The sequence below is a fragment of the Sphaeramia orbicularis genome, chromosome 24 (genome assembly GCF_902148855.1).
Source record: "Sphaeramia orbicularis chromosome 24, fSphaOr1.1, whole genome shotgun sequence".
NCBI lineage: Eukaryota > Metazoa > Chordata > Actinopteri > Kurtiformes > Apogonidae > Sphaeramia > Sphaeramia orbicularis.
Window position 1 is genome coordinate 36,182,378 of NC_043979.1, and position 14,069 is coordinate 36,196,446.

The following is a 14,069-nucleotide window of genomic DNA, read 5'->3' on the forward strand; positions in this document are numbered from 1 at the left end:
CCACTGTTGGATCCTGGTAAAATATTAACAATTTCACTGAACCATATTCCAATGATTTGTTTAATCTGTGAACACATTTACAAGTCGACATCAGTTTGAAAACAACATTTTATTTCTTTTAAATCAAAAGAACACAGCAAGAGGGATAATTTAAAGCAAATACTACAAAACAGGGTTGAAAAAACAATTCACATCATGATTGTAAGCTATAATAACCATAAAGACAGAAAATGACAAATCTAATAGGATGATAAAAAAAAAAAAAAAGAAGTCTAATTTATTCAGCTGTCCAGGAACGATATAGAGTAAATTAAAATGTGTCACATTACTTTTTAGAAAAATAACAAATGGAAATATGAACAAAAAACATCTCTAGGTTGTGGAGCACTTCTCTCAACAGAGATCCTTTTCACCAGTAAACTACTGCAGCCTTAAAGCCCCACTCTCACCATGCTGTAACACAAATATCTATGCTGCCATGTACAATTTACTTTCCACCTAAAAACCAACATTTCTGAACTAATTTTACAAGCCACTTCCTTTATCCATTGTACAGTAGAATATGTACACCCTTCCCTAAAGAAACTGACTGTGTTGTCCCTATTCACAATATGCCATATAAAATGCTATTGAAATGTAGTGCAGCATAAATTCCTCCCTGGTGTGTGTAGCAGGGCAATCTGTTGCTCTGGCTTTTACTTTGCTGCCTGCTGAGCTTGACGTCGCAGCAGGACATATATCTTCTCCTTGATCCAGTCTTTGTTGTATGGCTGGTAAGTTTGAGTATCAGCTCTGTACCTGTAGAAAAAGTCAAATGACATATTTATTCAAAATGACCAATATACTATTGTAAGGTTTAAGTCAATCAGAGCATTGCCATACTCACACAAGACAGCTCAGATCTGCCAAGTCATCAATAAAGTCAAACAACTGACTAATATCATAAGTGATGGATGGACTGTTGGGGTTCATCCTCTTCAAATGTTCTTCATACATTTTGCAAACACCTGCAGGAGATGTTTAGGATATACTGAATAGCTCCATTTAATTAATTTCAGATCATTTAATGTAAATCATAACAACAACATTATTAAGGATAAATGTACAACATGAACAACATTATTAAGCTACTCAAAAAGCACTTAAGTCGGATAATAGTTGGTAGAGTTGCATTAACAGACAAGAGGCAACTGTAAAACTACACTACAACTCATTTATGTGTAGTTGCAGTTGAAGTATTATGATTAGCTATAATTTAATGTGTATTTGTGGTGTGTAATGAGCTAGTACAAAACACTTAACATTAAAAGGATGTAAAAATGATATGTAAACTGAAAATGACAACATACATCCAACATTTGTATTGAATTATGTAGAGGCAAAAAACCAAGTCAAGATCTGAGCAGAGTGATTAATATGAAACATTGTTAATTTGATAGCTATGATTCTGACAGGGTTTGGATGTCAAATGTAAATAAATGTACTGTATGTGCTGATGCGCATACTGTCTACCTGTTGTAAACACATTAACAGCAAAATAGTTTGACTTGTTAAATCTTCTGAACACAATTTTTCAACTGAAGTCTCACCTTCCATGCATTCATTTACCGACTCATAGTCAGCATATGTGCGGCCCTCTGGTCTCTTGGTTGGTTGGACAAGCAAAATTGTGTGCGACTGAAAAAAAAAAATCATACAACAATTAATACATTTAGTAATGCAAATCATTTATAATCCACAACATCCATTGTATTTTAATACCATTAGTGGTTTGGTCTGATTCACCAACAAATACAGGTAAATACAGAGGCAGCGTTATTTGTTAGTCAACCTACACACTGATCACTGCTAATATTTCCATGCAAAATGCATATTTATCAGATAGTAATAACAACATATCAGCTGAGCTTATAGCTACATGGTTATATCAACACAAGAAACAGGATACAACAGCTAATTTTTCTTGACACAGCAACGTAGTAAACGTTAGCCTCGTCGCTAGTTAGCTTAGCTTTGATGACTTACCAGGAGCTAATATAGCCACTGCTACGAGTTTTTACTTCTTTACATATAAAAAGTTAAACACTCTTACCATGTTCGTGCTGGCTGCAGACCCTGGCTGTATATAGGGAATGCAAAACTGCTGAAATTCGTTGTTTATTTCCTCCTAATACCCCGTGAGATGCAGCTGTTCGACCAAATATATTCAGGGGAAATGAAATAAGTGATTTCCGGTTGAAAAAAAAAAGCTTCGCCTTCAAAATAAAGTTTGAGTTTCAAAATAAAACAGGCTCTTAATTACTACAAAGTAGAATGTTTTTAAAGTATATAAATAATTATACTAAATCTGCAATTAAAAAATAAAAGCAAAACAGTGTAATTTCAAAAAAAAAAAAAAAAAAAATTAACACTGACTAAGATAGAGATCATTTTGAGGTTTCTGCAGAGGTGTTAACCTGCAAAGTAATGAATGTATCAGATAACGTACAGTACTTATTGAAGTGCAGTAGTACACCTATATTAAATACAATTATAGAAGTCTTTTACTAAAAACCAGTGTCAAACTGAAGTAAAGTGAATTCTTGAATATATACTACATATATGTGTGTCAAAACCAATTGGAGGAAAAAAAGAAACCACACCTTTTCTTTTTTAGATCAAGTTTTCTTCACACACTAACCCCTTCATTTAAAACTGACAGTTTATTTATTAGATTTACTTCAGATGCAAAGTAACAGATATTAATGTATTTTAGTTTAGGCTCCTGAATTGAATACACCAATAATATGAATATAAGGAAAAGCTCAACAAAATCATTGATAAAAGGTAATAAAGTCCAAACACAGAGCAGGGGAAATGATAATGTAAGCCTAGGCCATTTAATATGAAGTCAGATGTCCAAATGAGTGATACAGATTGTTTTGCAATACACGTTGGTATGGATTCTTCTGTTTCTGTATAGATATGACGTGAGTTGCCTTAGGATGGCAAATCGTTCTCCTATGATTTGGGTATTAAGTTATGCCCTTGACCTCAGAGTAACCCTGGGTGATGCTCTGCGAGGGGCAGGTGGGGGGTCAACTGTCCTACCCCCACACCGTCTCTGGCATGCATCCATGGTGACAAAGTTATTGCCGTTGCCATGGCAGCCTCCGAACCAGAACTCGGTACATTTGCCAGTGCCTGAGTCGTAGTAGAACCGGACTGCCCAGGTATCACAGGGGCCGTCATCGCGGGGCAGGGAGCACACGTCAGATGTTGGAGTCTGGACTGGTGGTTGCTGATTAGTGAGAAGAAGAGGAACACATTTATAATCTAAAATATAATCAATTTGCTACAGTTGCTTAAATTTTATGCCTTTAATTAATTAATAAAATAACATTGTACATCATATTAGTAATAAACTCTCTAGTGAAGGAAATTTTTCAGCAACGATAAATACCCCCACAAGATATTGACATGTATTTTAATATGCAAATGGCTGTATGTAAGTAGGGAGGTACGTTTGCGAATGGAAGTATGTACTGGGTGTGTATGCATATGTTTAGTGTTATCTAAACGTCCTAGTTTGTAGAATACTTTCACACAGTACAGAGAGAAATAAAGCTAAAACTTTCATTGTATTAATGTGTTTCACTGATTAACAACTTGTTTAATAGTCCATATGACAATGAACCATGTATATCCTATAAAACAAATTGGTGCACAACTGATGATGTGTCCCGAAATTTACATCCTTCCCATGTCTGAGATACAGCTCCCACCCCCCTCTCAACATCAAGGCAAACCTCATGTGCATACCATCTACTGGCACAATGGACAGTTTACCATCATGCCCCGTGTTTCATGATTCATTCCTATCACTGTCACCTGGTACTCAGGACATCCAAGTCTTCCAAATCCTTGCGCTGCAGTCACACCATCCAAACAACATCCGTATCTTTAAAAGACATGTTTCTGATTAGCCACGAAGGTCTTATTTTATGTGATCTTAGTTAATTGCTGCTTACAAGTAGATAGTTGAGGAGGATTACCTGGAACGAACACAATCATCTTGGTAGCAGCCTTCATTTCTGGGCCCTGTAGCACTGGTATAACCATCAGAACAGCAACCGTAGTATGACTGAGAACAGTGGGGACCGATCACTGGTGGGTACGGATCTGCAATGTTTATATGTGGCTTTGAAAGTCAGACAAGTAAATACAGACACAGACACAGCCAAACAAACATGGTGCTACTCGATATAGATGTGACTATATAAACCCGATAGGCTTAAAATAAATGCAAATGTATGTACGATATAGTGTATGTATAATCTTTTTATGCTTGAGGGAATATATTTAGACAAAGTTAATTTTTCCGTGATAATGTGGCTTTCTGTTCTTCTTGTGTCCAATAAAACTAACTGGATGTACATTCATATTTCACTGTCTTATATACTGGCTTTACTGCTGAATAAATCATGCAAAAAAAGAAATATCAATTAAATAAAACATCCTCCAGCCGTTCTGGGGGAAGGTTCACTCAGCTCTCTGTGATGTGTTGGAATATGCAATCCCAAATTCTTGTCTTGTTCTTTACCTCGGACATTTGGAAGAAACGGTGGATAAAGGAGACAGATATTTTGTCAAGATAGTCCTGGTGGCCGGGAAGAAGGCCATAGCAAAGAACGGGCTTAACCCTGTAAAGCCTGAACCATTAAAACACTGACAGAAAATTCCAGTTCTTTGAAACTGGAGGCTTTATTGGTCCTCCTGAACAACCAAAAACTTTTTTTTTCAAACATCAATTTCCATGTATGCGTTTCAATTTTGTATCATATTTGATACATCGGGTCTCAATGCTCATATATTATTATTTTTGAACAAACACAAACAAAGTGTAACACAAACATGTCTAACAAATTGGTGATTCCTTTTCAAAATTGGCAAAGTTCTGCCTCCTTCCTCATTAATGACAGTCTTGTAGTGTCACTGGAAAGGCCTCTGGTGAACACATCCCTCCCTCCTGGGGGATTATCTCTGTATTGCATGTATCTAAATGTATATATCAGGTTTTTCAAGAAAAAAAAATCACATTGATTATGTGGAGGGCTTCAAAACTCATGTATCAAATATGATACTTTTGGTGTTATAGGGTTAAGACTGATGCTCTGTCTTACAAACAACGGCTTTCAATCATAGATGATATACTTTTCAAGGAACATCTCACATATAAACTTAAGTTGAAAGAAAATCTCTTTATAAAAAACTGGGGAAAATGGCTGAAATTCAGGGAAAAATGTGTTTATTAAAGGGTCTAAACATATTCTGACACAAACACAGGCTGGTCTTTTCATTTGTTTTGTTTTCTGTTCTTTTGTTTGGATTGTATTATGCTGATAAAAATGAGAAATAACTAAAAATTGCAAAAAAAAAACCCAAAAAAAAAACCCCCACCATCCTTCACATATTTTACTCACCTGAATGATCTCCTGGAACATGGGGCACAAATCCTCTCATGGTGGATTCATGTGTCCTTGGATCCTGCACACTTGGGACCACTAGAGAAAAACAAGGCTGACAAAATGAGTGAAAATGTAAAGCACAAAGCCAAGTGTCAAAATTGTGTGTGACCTGTACATATTTGCCTCACTTTGTCCTTCAGTGCAAGGTTGCGTGTTGCATGCCTCCACACTAACAGGTCTGCTGGCTGGTCCACATCTGGTCTCTGGGTAGGGGTTCAGATCTGTGTCAAAGCAGCCCACTCTTCTTTCTCTCACACCACCACCACAGTTTCTAGTACACTGCAGAGGGAATAGAATATGTTTGCAAAATATTACAGCAGAAAAAAAGAAAATAATAGAAATATTGAGGAAGATTAATCCAACAAGTGTTAGATCAAAACCATAGGAGGATTTTGACGTTCATATGTGTTAATGTTGTTTATCAGATTTACAGTTATAACACTTACTTTTGATGTTGTGCTTTCCAGGTTTCACTTGTCACTTTATTTATGGTGCTACTTTATCTACATTAATACCTAAATCAGCCTCAAATGGAAATTACAGACAGCTGTTTAATGTTCATGAATGATTATAACAAGACTTTTTGTGTTGTCTTTTTATGTATTATGATTTCTCTTTATGTGCCTTGTAGCAGAAGTCAATATATTGATCTTTGTATATGGGTGCTTCTATGAAACTGGGTACATTTTGCCAGCTTTTTAGAGCCAATTATAAGAGAAGTTTAGACATATTTCCCTCCAGGATGTACCTAATGATGACCTCAGATAAATGAAAAAAAATTATACTCTTACTCTGAGACATCCCAAAATTAACACATTTTTAATAAAATATTAGGGCCAAAAATAGGACCAAAATTTGGACATGAAAAACTACCTTGGTGTCAGTGCATTTTATCTGGAAAACATGGCTTGAAATGGTCTTATATAGCGCTATAAATAAAGACACTGTGTTAAATTTGATGATCCTTGTGGTTTTTCTAATCCAGACATGCAGGGTTTTCATTAATTGTCAGTCTCATTCCAGGTTTTGTGTGTAACCCATTGTGTCCACTTGTGTTACATGCAGAACCTGCCCATTTAAACAAAAATAAATTGTGAATGATTTTGTTACAGCGGTCATTTTTGTGAAACACTCTGCTTTGCACAATTAGTTCAATTCCCAAAATGTACCTATGAGAGAATAAAAAGATATTTAAAAAAATACTAGCGCATAGTTTTCGCATCCTTTTGACCGTGTTACATGTGGATTTTTGTATTAAATGTAATGTAAAATAATATAAAATGTGTTTTATCTGAAAAATAGTTTCTCTTTTATCTCAATAAGTATTTATTTTTAAAATAGACCCAAAGTGCTTCCAAATTTCCTTCATAACATTAGTCTACATCTGGTTTGAATTTTTAGCCCCCATGTCCTGTTTTTAGGACCAGTTTCATAGAAGCACCTATATGCTCAGCTTCACAGATTTACATTGCTTGCTGATTCTACAACAGATGATATGTCGTATTGCTAGTTTGTTTTTTTAATATGGATTGAAGATACTTAAGATGGCAATTCAGAGTATTTATCCGAAATCTTCCAATGTGGCAGGTCTGGCATATTTATCTTTTAGATTTCTATTGCTTTTCCCATTCTGCACCCTGTAACCTACCAGGCCATAGTCAGTCACATGCCAAGAAATGCGTGTATGACAGGCAGGTCTGCGGCAGGCCTGGACAGATGCAGGTCGTGCCACTCCCCTGCAGGCATGGTCACCCAGACGTTCACCTCTTGTCCCCACACAGTGCACCTCTCTGGTCTGCTGGCCCTCACCACATGTCACCGAACACTGATCAAGGAGAACGAAAAAGTGGAACAAAGTGGAATCGAAATGTTGAATATTTTACAGCCAGTTAAATGTCATTATTAAATCAGAGCTGATACACTGAAATAATAACCATACAAGAGGTTACAATCCATTCAGTCTAAGCTGTTTTCTTTCCAGCACACTACATTTTAAAGGTTTCATGTTGTGAAAATTCACCGATGAATGAATGTATAAAATAAAAGCTTTGAAAGTATGAAATTATTTATTACTCTACATACTATGATATACTTATACTACTATACATACAGTGGTGGAAAAAATTATTAGATCATCAAAGTCTTCAAAAACAATGGTTATGCAATCAAGTACTAACTTCTGTGTGTATCATGTGACTAAAACAGACAGAAAAGACAACATGAAATGCCTAAAAGCATTGTTTTTGTCAGTACAATGCCGTAAATTTTGATGTAAGAACTTCAGTGATTTTGGTTATTACCAAGAAAACCATAGAAAATGGATAGATATCAGCTCTGAAATTAAACTCTTATGAGTTATTTTTGTTGTTATCATTATATTTGTCCAAACAAATGTACCTTTAGTTGTACCAGGCATTAAGATGAGCAAGAAATTGAAAAAAAAAAAAAACAAGGGTGGTCTAATCATTTGTATACTATACTTGTACCTGCCATAGCTGTTTCCATAGTTTTCGGTCTAAATCTGATTCCAGATCACCTCACGAATTGATCTGTGGCTATTCAATCAGCGTGTTTGTTGTTTTTTGCAGTTATTTTAACTTAACAGCAAACTGAGACTGTATGTGGTCGAGACAAATAAAGTAAAATCAAATTATTAAACATTGTTAAACATTATGGAAGCCTTAAACAAAATTTATAGTAGGGGTTTGAATTTAATTTAATATAAAGATATATGACTTTTAACAGATAACTACTCTATAAACTAATACAAAGAGTGATTATTTGCATGTGACATTGCTGGAAAGAATGTGCCAGTGTCTATTTCTGTTCAGTTAAACCTTCTGATGTATAATACAAACCACGCTGAAGCTGGAGACGCTCCACTCTGCAGAACATGGCTGCATGTTACAGGCCTGCTGGCTTTGTGGCCTCTGCAAGCGCTGGGTAATGCAGTAAGACTCCTCCACCACACGGGGGTTGTGTGGGTCCTGAATCCAACACTCTACTGTGCGGTATTGCATCCCCCCGTTGCAGGTGGCGGAGCATGCACCATAGACGCCTGTCTTGTAGGTGTAAGTGTAGGTCTCCCGTGGGTGAGGGGCAACAGCAACTGGAGCAGCAATGTGCACTGAGTTAGGGTCTTCATCCAAGCCCATAAAGTCTCCATGGGTTAGGACCTGTGGAAAGACAATGATTAATACCTGTAGAAACATGACCAATTATCAAAATTTTGATCTGATACTGAGTGGTGGTCTCACCCTGCAGGTTCCATCCACACAGATATCAGTGCGGCCCGTGTAGCATTTTGTCCCATCCACCACTGCAGGTCTATGTCGGTAGAAGAAGTTTTCTCCTCTGGGGACACAGTTCAGCTCACATGGATTGCTTGCTATAGAATGAACACATTTTCACAGGGATTATTTGAAGTTATGAGGGGTCATTCATCAACACTTTCAAATAGTTTAGATTTTGTGGATGTAAACAGTTATGTATATGGAGTACTTTTATTGTACCTCCATAGTAAGGCACCCATGTATGGCGTTTTCCCTGAAAGTCCATTCTGTCAAATTCTGAACACTGCTCCTCCCTGAAGTCCCTTGCACTGGCTGGACATGCCTACGGTGGTAGAAAAGGTAAAGTTGTTAGCAAAGGCAACACTGATAGAGATACTAAACTAATTATATTTAAACAACAAAAAAAAGCATATTTGCACTATTCATGTTATTGTTCTATCAAAGTAGAATGAACATGAAAAGCATTGATTTTCACAAATTACTCTTGTTATGTATTGCACAGGAAAGTCTATATTTATATGACGATATTCATGCAACAAAGATTCACAAATTACTTGTTTTTCTTTCTTCCTGTGAGCAACATTGACACCCTTTTTTCTTAAGAAAAAAAAGAGAGAACAATGTACTTTGTATCAGTGATGTCCTGTGTAATATGTTGTGAGACTGTTTTGAATAAAAATTTGAATTAAAAAAGTAGCATAAGTGCTTTATTGTAGCTTTTTGAACTTAAAAAATAAGAGAATTTTAGTGGAGGATAATTACTTGTGTATTACAGGTACGGTAGGACTTGGATGATCCCAGGCAGTTATGTCCTCCATCTGTCCTGTAGGAGAAATAAAAGATTGAGTCAAACCAGATATCTTGATTCAATTGACATTTAATGCATTTAACCTCATGTTAAACTTATGAAACAATTTATTTGTCTTCAGTTTGTGAAGAGTTGAAAATAACCATTACATTTATGTAATGATGATATATATATTGCTTCAGTGACACTAATCTAATCGGCTGTACCAGATTCATGTTACCTGGCAGTAATACATTTCCTGGTTCTCATTGACACTCCTGTTCCACAGGAGCGACTGCATGGCCCATAGGGTCCAAACTCTCCCCAGTAGTCTGGGATAGGCTCTGTCAGCTGAAAAAAAAAATTAAAACTCATTTGTTTGCCATGATCATAAGTGCCACACTGATTTTATCCCAACAGTGAGCACATCTCAGTCTGTGTTTATTAGTACTTTATTGGTACTAACGGAGCAGTATGCTCTGTCATTAAGACACAAAACACTTATACAGTCGTGGAAAAACTTATTAGACCATCAAAAGTCATCAAAAACAATAGTTATGCAATCAAGTACTAACTCCTGTGTGTATCATGTGACTAAAACAGACAGAAAAGAAAACGTGGAATGCCTAAAAGCACTGTTTTTGTCAGTACAATGCCATAGACATTGGTGGAAGAACTGAAGTGATTTTGGTTATTATCAAGAAAACCATAGAAAATGGATATATAGCAGCTCTGAAATTAAACTATCATGAGTTATTTTTGTTGTTATCATGATATTTGTCCAAACAAATGTACCTTTAGTTGTACCAGGCATTAAAATGACCAAGAAACTGAAGAAAATATGGGTGGTTTAATATTTTTTTCCGTGACCGTACGCTATGATCTTTCAAGTCCAGTGTTTTATTGTAACCTTCTACTTTTGCTCTCCAACCTACTTGCCATTCTCCCTCCCTGCCAGTCAAACTCAGTTCACTCCTTTACTTGTGACACTCTGGGCTGGATCATCGCTGTCCTCAGCCTCTCCTGGGACCTGTTGGCTCCTCCTCCCAGATGTTGGACTAGATTCAGCTGTGTTTCTCTTTTTGTCTCTTTTTACTCTCTCTCTCTCTCTCTCTCTCTCTCTCTCTCTCTCTCTCTCTCTCTCTCCCTCCCTACATAGATGTTGTCTTTGTCTCTGTCTTTGTGTGAATGGTATGCTTTGTAGTCAGTAATCATCTATTTTTCATGAATGCTTGTCTATATTTACTGAAGTCAGGCTTTTTTATAGTGATGCATGTGGCTAAATGGAATTCCTTTAACCTTTTATCGGGCAAGTGACTATTTTTGGTAATTTCCACAAACATTAAATATGGGGCCAATTCTGGGCCTCACTGAGGTCAAGAAGCTTTTATTTATTCTATACACTGATTAAGAGACTTTTTTCTGACATTTTGAAGCTGTAAATAGTGAATATGAGTGATTTTAATCAGTTTATGACCTTATAACAGTTGTTTTATTGCACAAGGAGGGAGACTGTTGCCACGGCAATCGATGAGGAGGTAGATGACTATGTCCAATAACACACTAAAGTTGAAATTTATGAATTTCACAGTATTTCAATGAGGGCCCTATAAAGGGTTAAGAGTAGAGGAGCAGTAGAGGGACAGGACTGAATGCATCCTTATAAACAACAACAATAAAGTCACAGGAATGTGTTCAGCATCTGACCTCTGAGTAATGAGTCCAAGGTTATGAAAACGATCAATTTATTGAGTTGCGATTTATTGTTAAAGTGTAACTTATGTATCATGACTTGGAAGGATCTGATTATGACCGGCTCTAGTGAAGATATTCATCCTTCCCCTCTTTCTGGTCTCCATGATGGATGAATATTTCTCAGGTCATGTCCACTGCTCATGCCTGGAAGCTACCTGTTACCTAGTGGATTATATTCTGCAGAATCTGCACACAATGTGTATAATTATGTAATAATTTAAGTACACAACTTCTATTGCATTCTCTGTTCTGAAGAGGCATCTGTCCTTTGTGGCATCGCCTGCAGATTCTTGCATTTGTTTTCCTTTAGCGGGTGAGATTTCCTTACTTGAACTAAGGGTTGAAGGACAGACTGTTTTATGCTATAAACATTTTAAAGCCCTTTGAGGCAAATTTGCACATGTGATGCATTGCTACATAAAATGGGCTTGACCTGAAAACTCCCACACACTCAGCGGCTGGAACATGCAGTCCTCACACATCATATTGTAGCCTACCACGAACCACTAACACACACATGCTAGAGACATGCTAAAATAGAACCTGGAACATTCAGCCACAAACCATATCCTACATATTACATAACTAGCGTAAAACCCAACTCTGTGGCATAAACAGTATCATTGTTTGCACATTCAGTATGGTGAGATTTTGGACATTTTGTTCAAAGATTTCAGTACGTAACAAGTTAAATACACGCTGAAATCTTTAAAGAATTTGTGGAAATATGACTCACTGCCAAAGCGGGCAAAACCAGCAGATGAAGGAAACCCAGAACCTGTAGGATATTCATGTTGTTCAGCATCCACTGGAAAACTAAATAATAATAGTAGAAAAAAACAAAACAAAACACATAAACCTTTGGAAATGCAAGAACATCTTTTTATATGCATCATGTAAATGCAGTCATACAACTCTGCACACTTAGAGTATTATATTTAATACTGAAAAATCAACATTATTTAATCATTTTTAACCAGTTCCCCAAATTTTTAGGTAATTTTGGACAGATGAAACTTGTCATAGTTTCCAAAAAAATCAGTAGCAAGTTGCATGTTTATTCAGAGTTGATTCTATCTTACCTTCTCCAAGGAAATGCCCAGAGGATGAAATCCAGATACCAGTCCGGAGGGAAGCACACCTCTCAAGTGAAGGTAGGCAGTGACACCCAGTTTTCTATCTTCTCGCCATCTCGCCACAGCCCATAAGGTGTCAGGTTTCAACCACTCAGATACATAGACACATATTTGTGTCACTGAAAAGATCTTTAAATACTTTTTTTTTTAGTTCTTAATTTGTTCTGTTTAGTGCAGGATGTTTGATGTTATGGTTTCCAGATTTTAAAATAGTAGCCACGTGTTTTGGTTGAAGTGATAGTAAATGTAGTGCTTGTGTGTAAAAAAAGTGGCATGTCCTTATTTTCCATTACATAATAAATAAAGCAAATAACACAATATTCAATAGCTCAGGGATTTTTAAAACCAAACAATACTATTTTGTCATTGCAGATCTGTTAAATCTGCTTAACTTCGATTGGGGTGAATGAGTTTCCTGTTGATCAATTTTTCCTCAGCTCACCGACCACATTGTCACATTGTCACACGTCCCATAACCACTAAATACAGAGCGTGAGGTCTCAGCAGAGGAGCCTGTGGGAGAGATATTGCCACAAGCTTCTATTTAGGTATATTTATAGCTATACTTTTGTGAGAAACCACAGAAGAAAGTTGTCTAGATAAGAAAAAAAGGTGGTAGACACACCACGGGGAGTCAGCAAAGAGTAACATTCCTGCGCCAGAAATTCAGACGATCGAGCTGGAGGATCCATCTGAGCTGGCAGACAGCCAACGATGAGGGTAAAATATAGAGTTTTAGCGATCAACACAAAATGCCTGAGTGATGGAAAAAGATATGTGTGGTGCCTGAGTGTACGCTAGTGAGTGGGCAGGAAAAACATTTTGATGACAGCAGAAGAGATGGTAAATCATTTGTTGACACGCAGCACGAGTTCTGTATGGTCTTGCCCGTGTTGATTGCATTGAACGCAGCTGCACAATGAAATCCACTTTAAAAGCACAGACATATATTGGATCTTCTGTTTTTGTAAGCCCTTAATGTTGAAGATTAACTTTGGCAATAATTTGATCTTTATGGTAAGCCGATAGTGTCTGATGTAAAAGCTGAAAATGAACATAAACCTCCTTAATTCAAGTCTTTTTTTTATTTTGGAGACTGTATTTTGTGACATTGTGCAGTATATTAGTTTAATTGCACTAAAGGTTGTGATACAGACTCTTACAAACTTATTTTCAGTGACTGTTCTACAAACTCATTTTTTCAAACTCCATGTGGTCCAGAATAGATCTATATATTACAATTTGCACAACAAGATGTATATAGTATAAGTCTATATAAGTAAATAGCCATTAAAATATCTCTCTAAAGTAATTCAAAGCCATGGATATGTTTGCATCTTACCCTACCTCCATTCCCACCCCTTCCAAATGTCTACCCACAAGTCCCAAAACCCCACCCCCACAGTTTTGGTTTTCTCCAAATTGAGAAACAGTCAGTCACTCTCTGAGCCTCAGAGCTGCCGGTTCAATTTCTGTGCTTGCTTTTCTTTGGCGTCAAAGGCACTCTTGGTGCTGAACAGGTCGTCCACTGTATCCATGATCTCCTGCATTTCCCTGGACAGCTCTGAGTAACTCTCCTTCAGATCCTCCT

General features: G+C 36.7%; 2 protein-coding genes across 3 annotated transcripts; both read right to left on the reverse strand.

The window, feature by feature from the left end:
• Nucleotides 1-91: 91 nt before the first annotated feature.
• erh (ERH mRNA splicing and mitosis factor) lies at nucleotides 92-2,278 on the reverse strand. The gene is made up of 4 exons (XM_030128408.1): nucleotides 2,093-2,278; nucleotides 1,590-1,677; nucleotides 887-1,007; nucleotides 92-798 (listed from the first exon to the last, which is right to left on the reverse strand). Exons 1-4 carry the CDS (start codon nucleotides 2,093-2,095, stop codon nucleotides 696-698), a joined length of 315 nt encoding a protein of 104 aa, XP_029984268.1. The 5' UTR covers nucleotides 2,096-2,278; the 3' UTR covers nucleotides 92-695.
• A 371-nt stretch (nucleotides 2,279-2,649) lies between these two features.
• paplnb (papilin b, proteoglycan-like sulfated glycoprotein) lies at nucleotides 2,650-13,409 on the reverse strand. Of its 2 annotated transcripts, none has more exons than XM_030128407.1 (13): nucleotides 12,425-13,409; nucleotides 12,079-12,158; nucleotides 9,829-9,938; nucleotides 9,563-9,623; nucleotides 9,020-9,122; nucleotides 8,765-8,895; nucleotides 8,366-8,683; nucleotides 7,156-7,332; nucleotides 5,636-5,786; nucleotides 5,463-5,543; nucleotides 4,035-4,161; nucleotides 3,871-3,940; nucleotides 2,650-3,277 (listed from the first exon to the last, which is right to left on the reverse strand). In XM_030128407.1, the coding sequence occupies exons 2-13, from the start codon at nucleotides 12,145-12,147 to the stop codon at nucleotides 3,020-3,022; spliced, it is 1,656 nt and encodes a 551-aa protein (XP_029984267.1). In that variant the 5' UTR covers nucleotides 12,148-12,158; nucleotides 12,425-13,409; the 3' UTR covers nucleotides 2,650-3,019. The 2 variants fall into 2 exon arrangements, with proteins under 2 accessions (XP_029984267.1, XP_029984266.1); XM_030128406.1 differs by having other exon boundaries at nucleotides 2,650-3,280.
• Between the last annotated feature and the right edge of the window lie 660 nt (nucleotides 13,410-14,069).

Excerpts from the sequence above, each read along its gene's own strand:
- paplnb (XM_030128406.1), bottom strand. The coding sequence starts at position 12,147 with ATGCTGAACAACATGAATATCCTACAGGTTCTGGGTTTCCTTCATCTG. Across the intron at positions 9,939-12,078 it reads TGGTTTTGCCCGCTTTGGCA|CTGACAGAGCCTATCCCAGA; the intron begins GTGAGTCATATT and ends TTTTTTTTTCAG. Across the intron at positions 9,624-9,828 it reads AGGAAATGTATTACTGCCAG|GACAGATGGAGGACATAACT; the intron begins GTAACATGAATC and ends TTTCTCCTACAG.
- erh (XM_030128408.1), bottom strand. Across the intron at positions 1,008-1,589 it reads GGTAAATGAATGCATGGAAG|GTGTTTGCAAAATGTATGAA; the intron begins GTGAGACTTCAG and ends CATCTCCTGCAG. Across the intron at positions 799-886 it reads GCAGATCTGAGCTGTCTTGT|GTACAGAGCTGATACTCAAA; the intron begins GTGAGTATGGCA and ends CTTTTTCTACAG.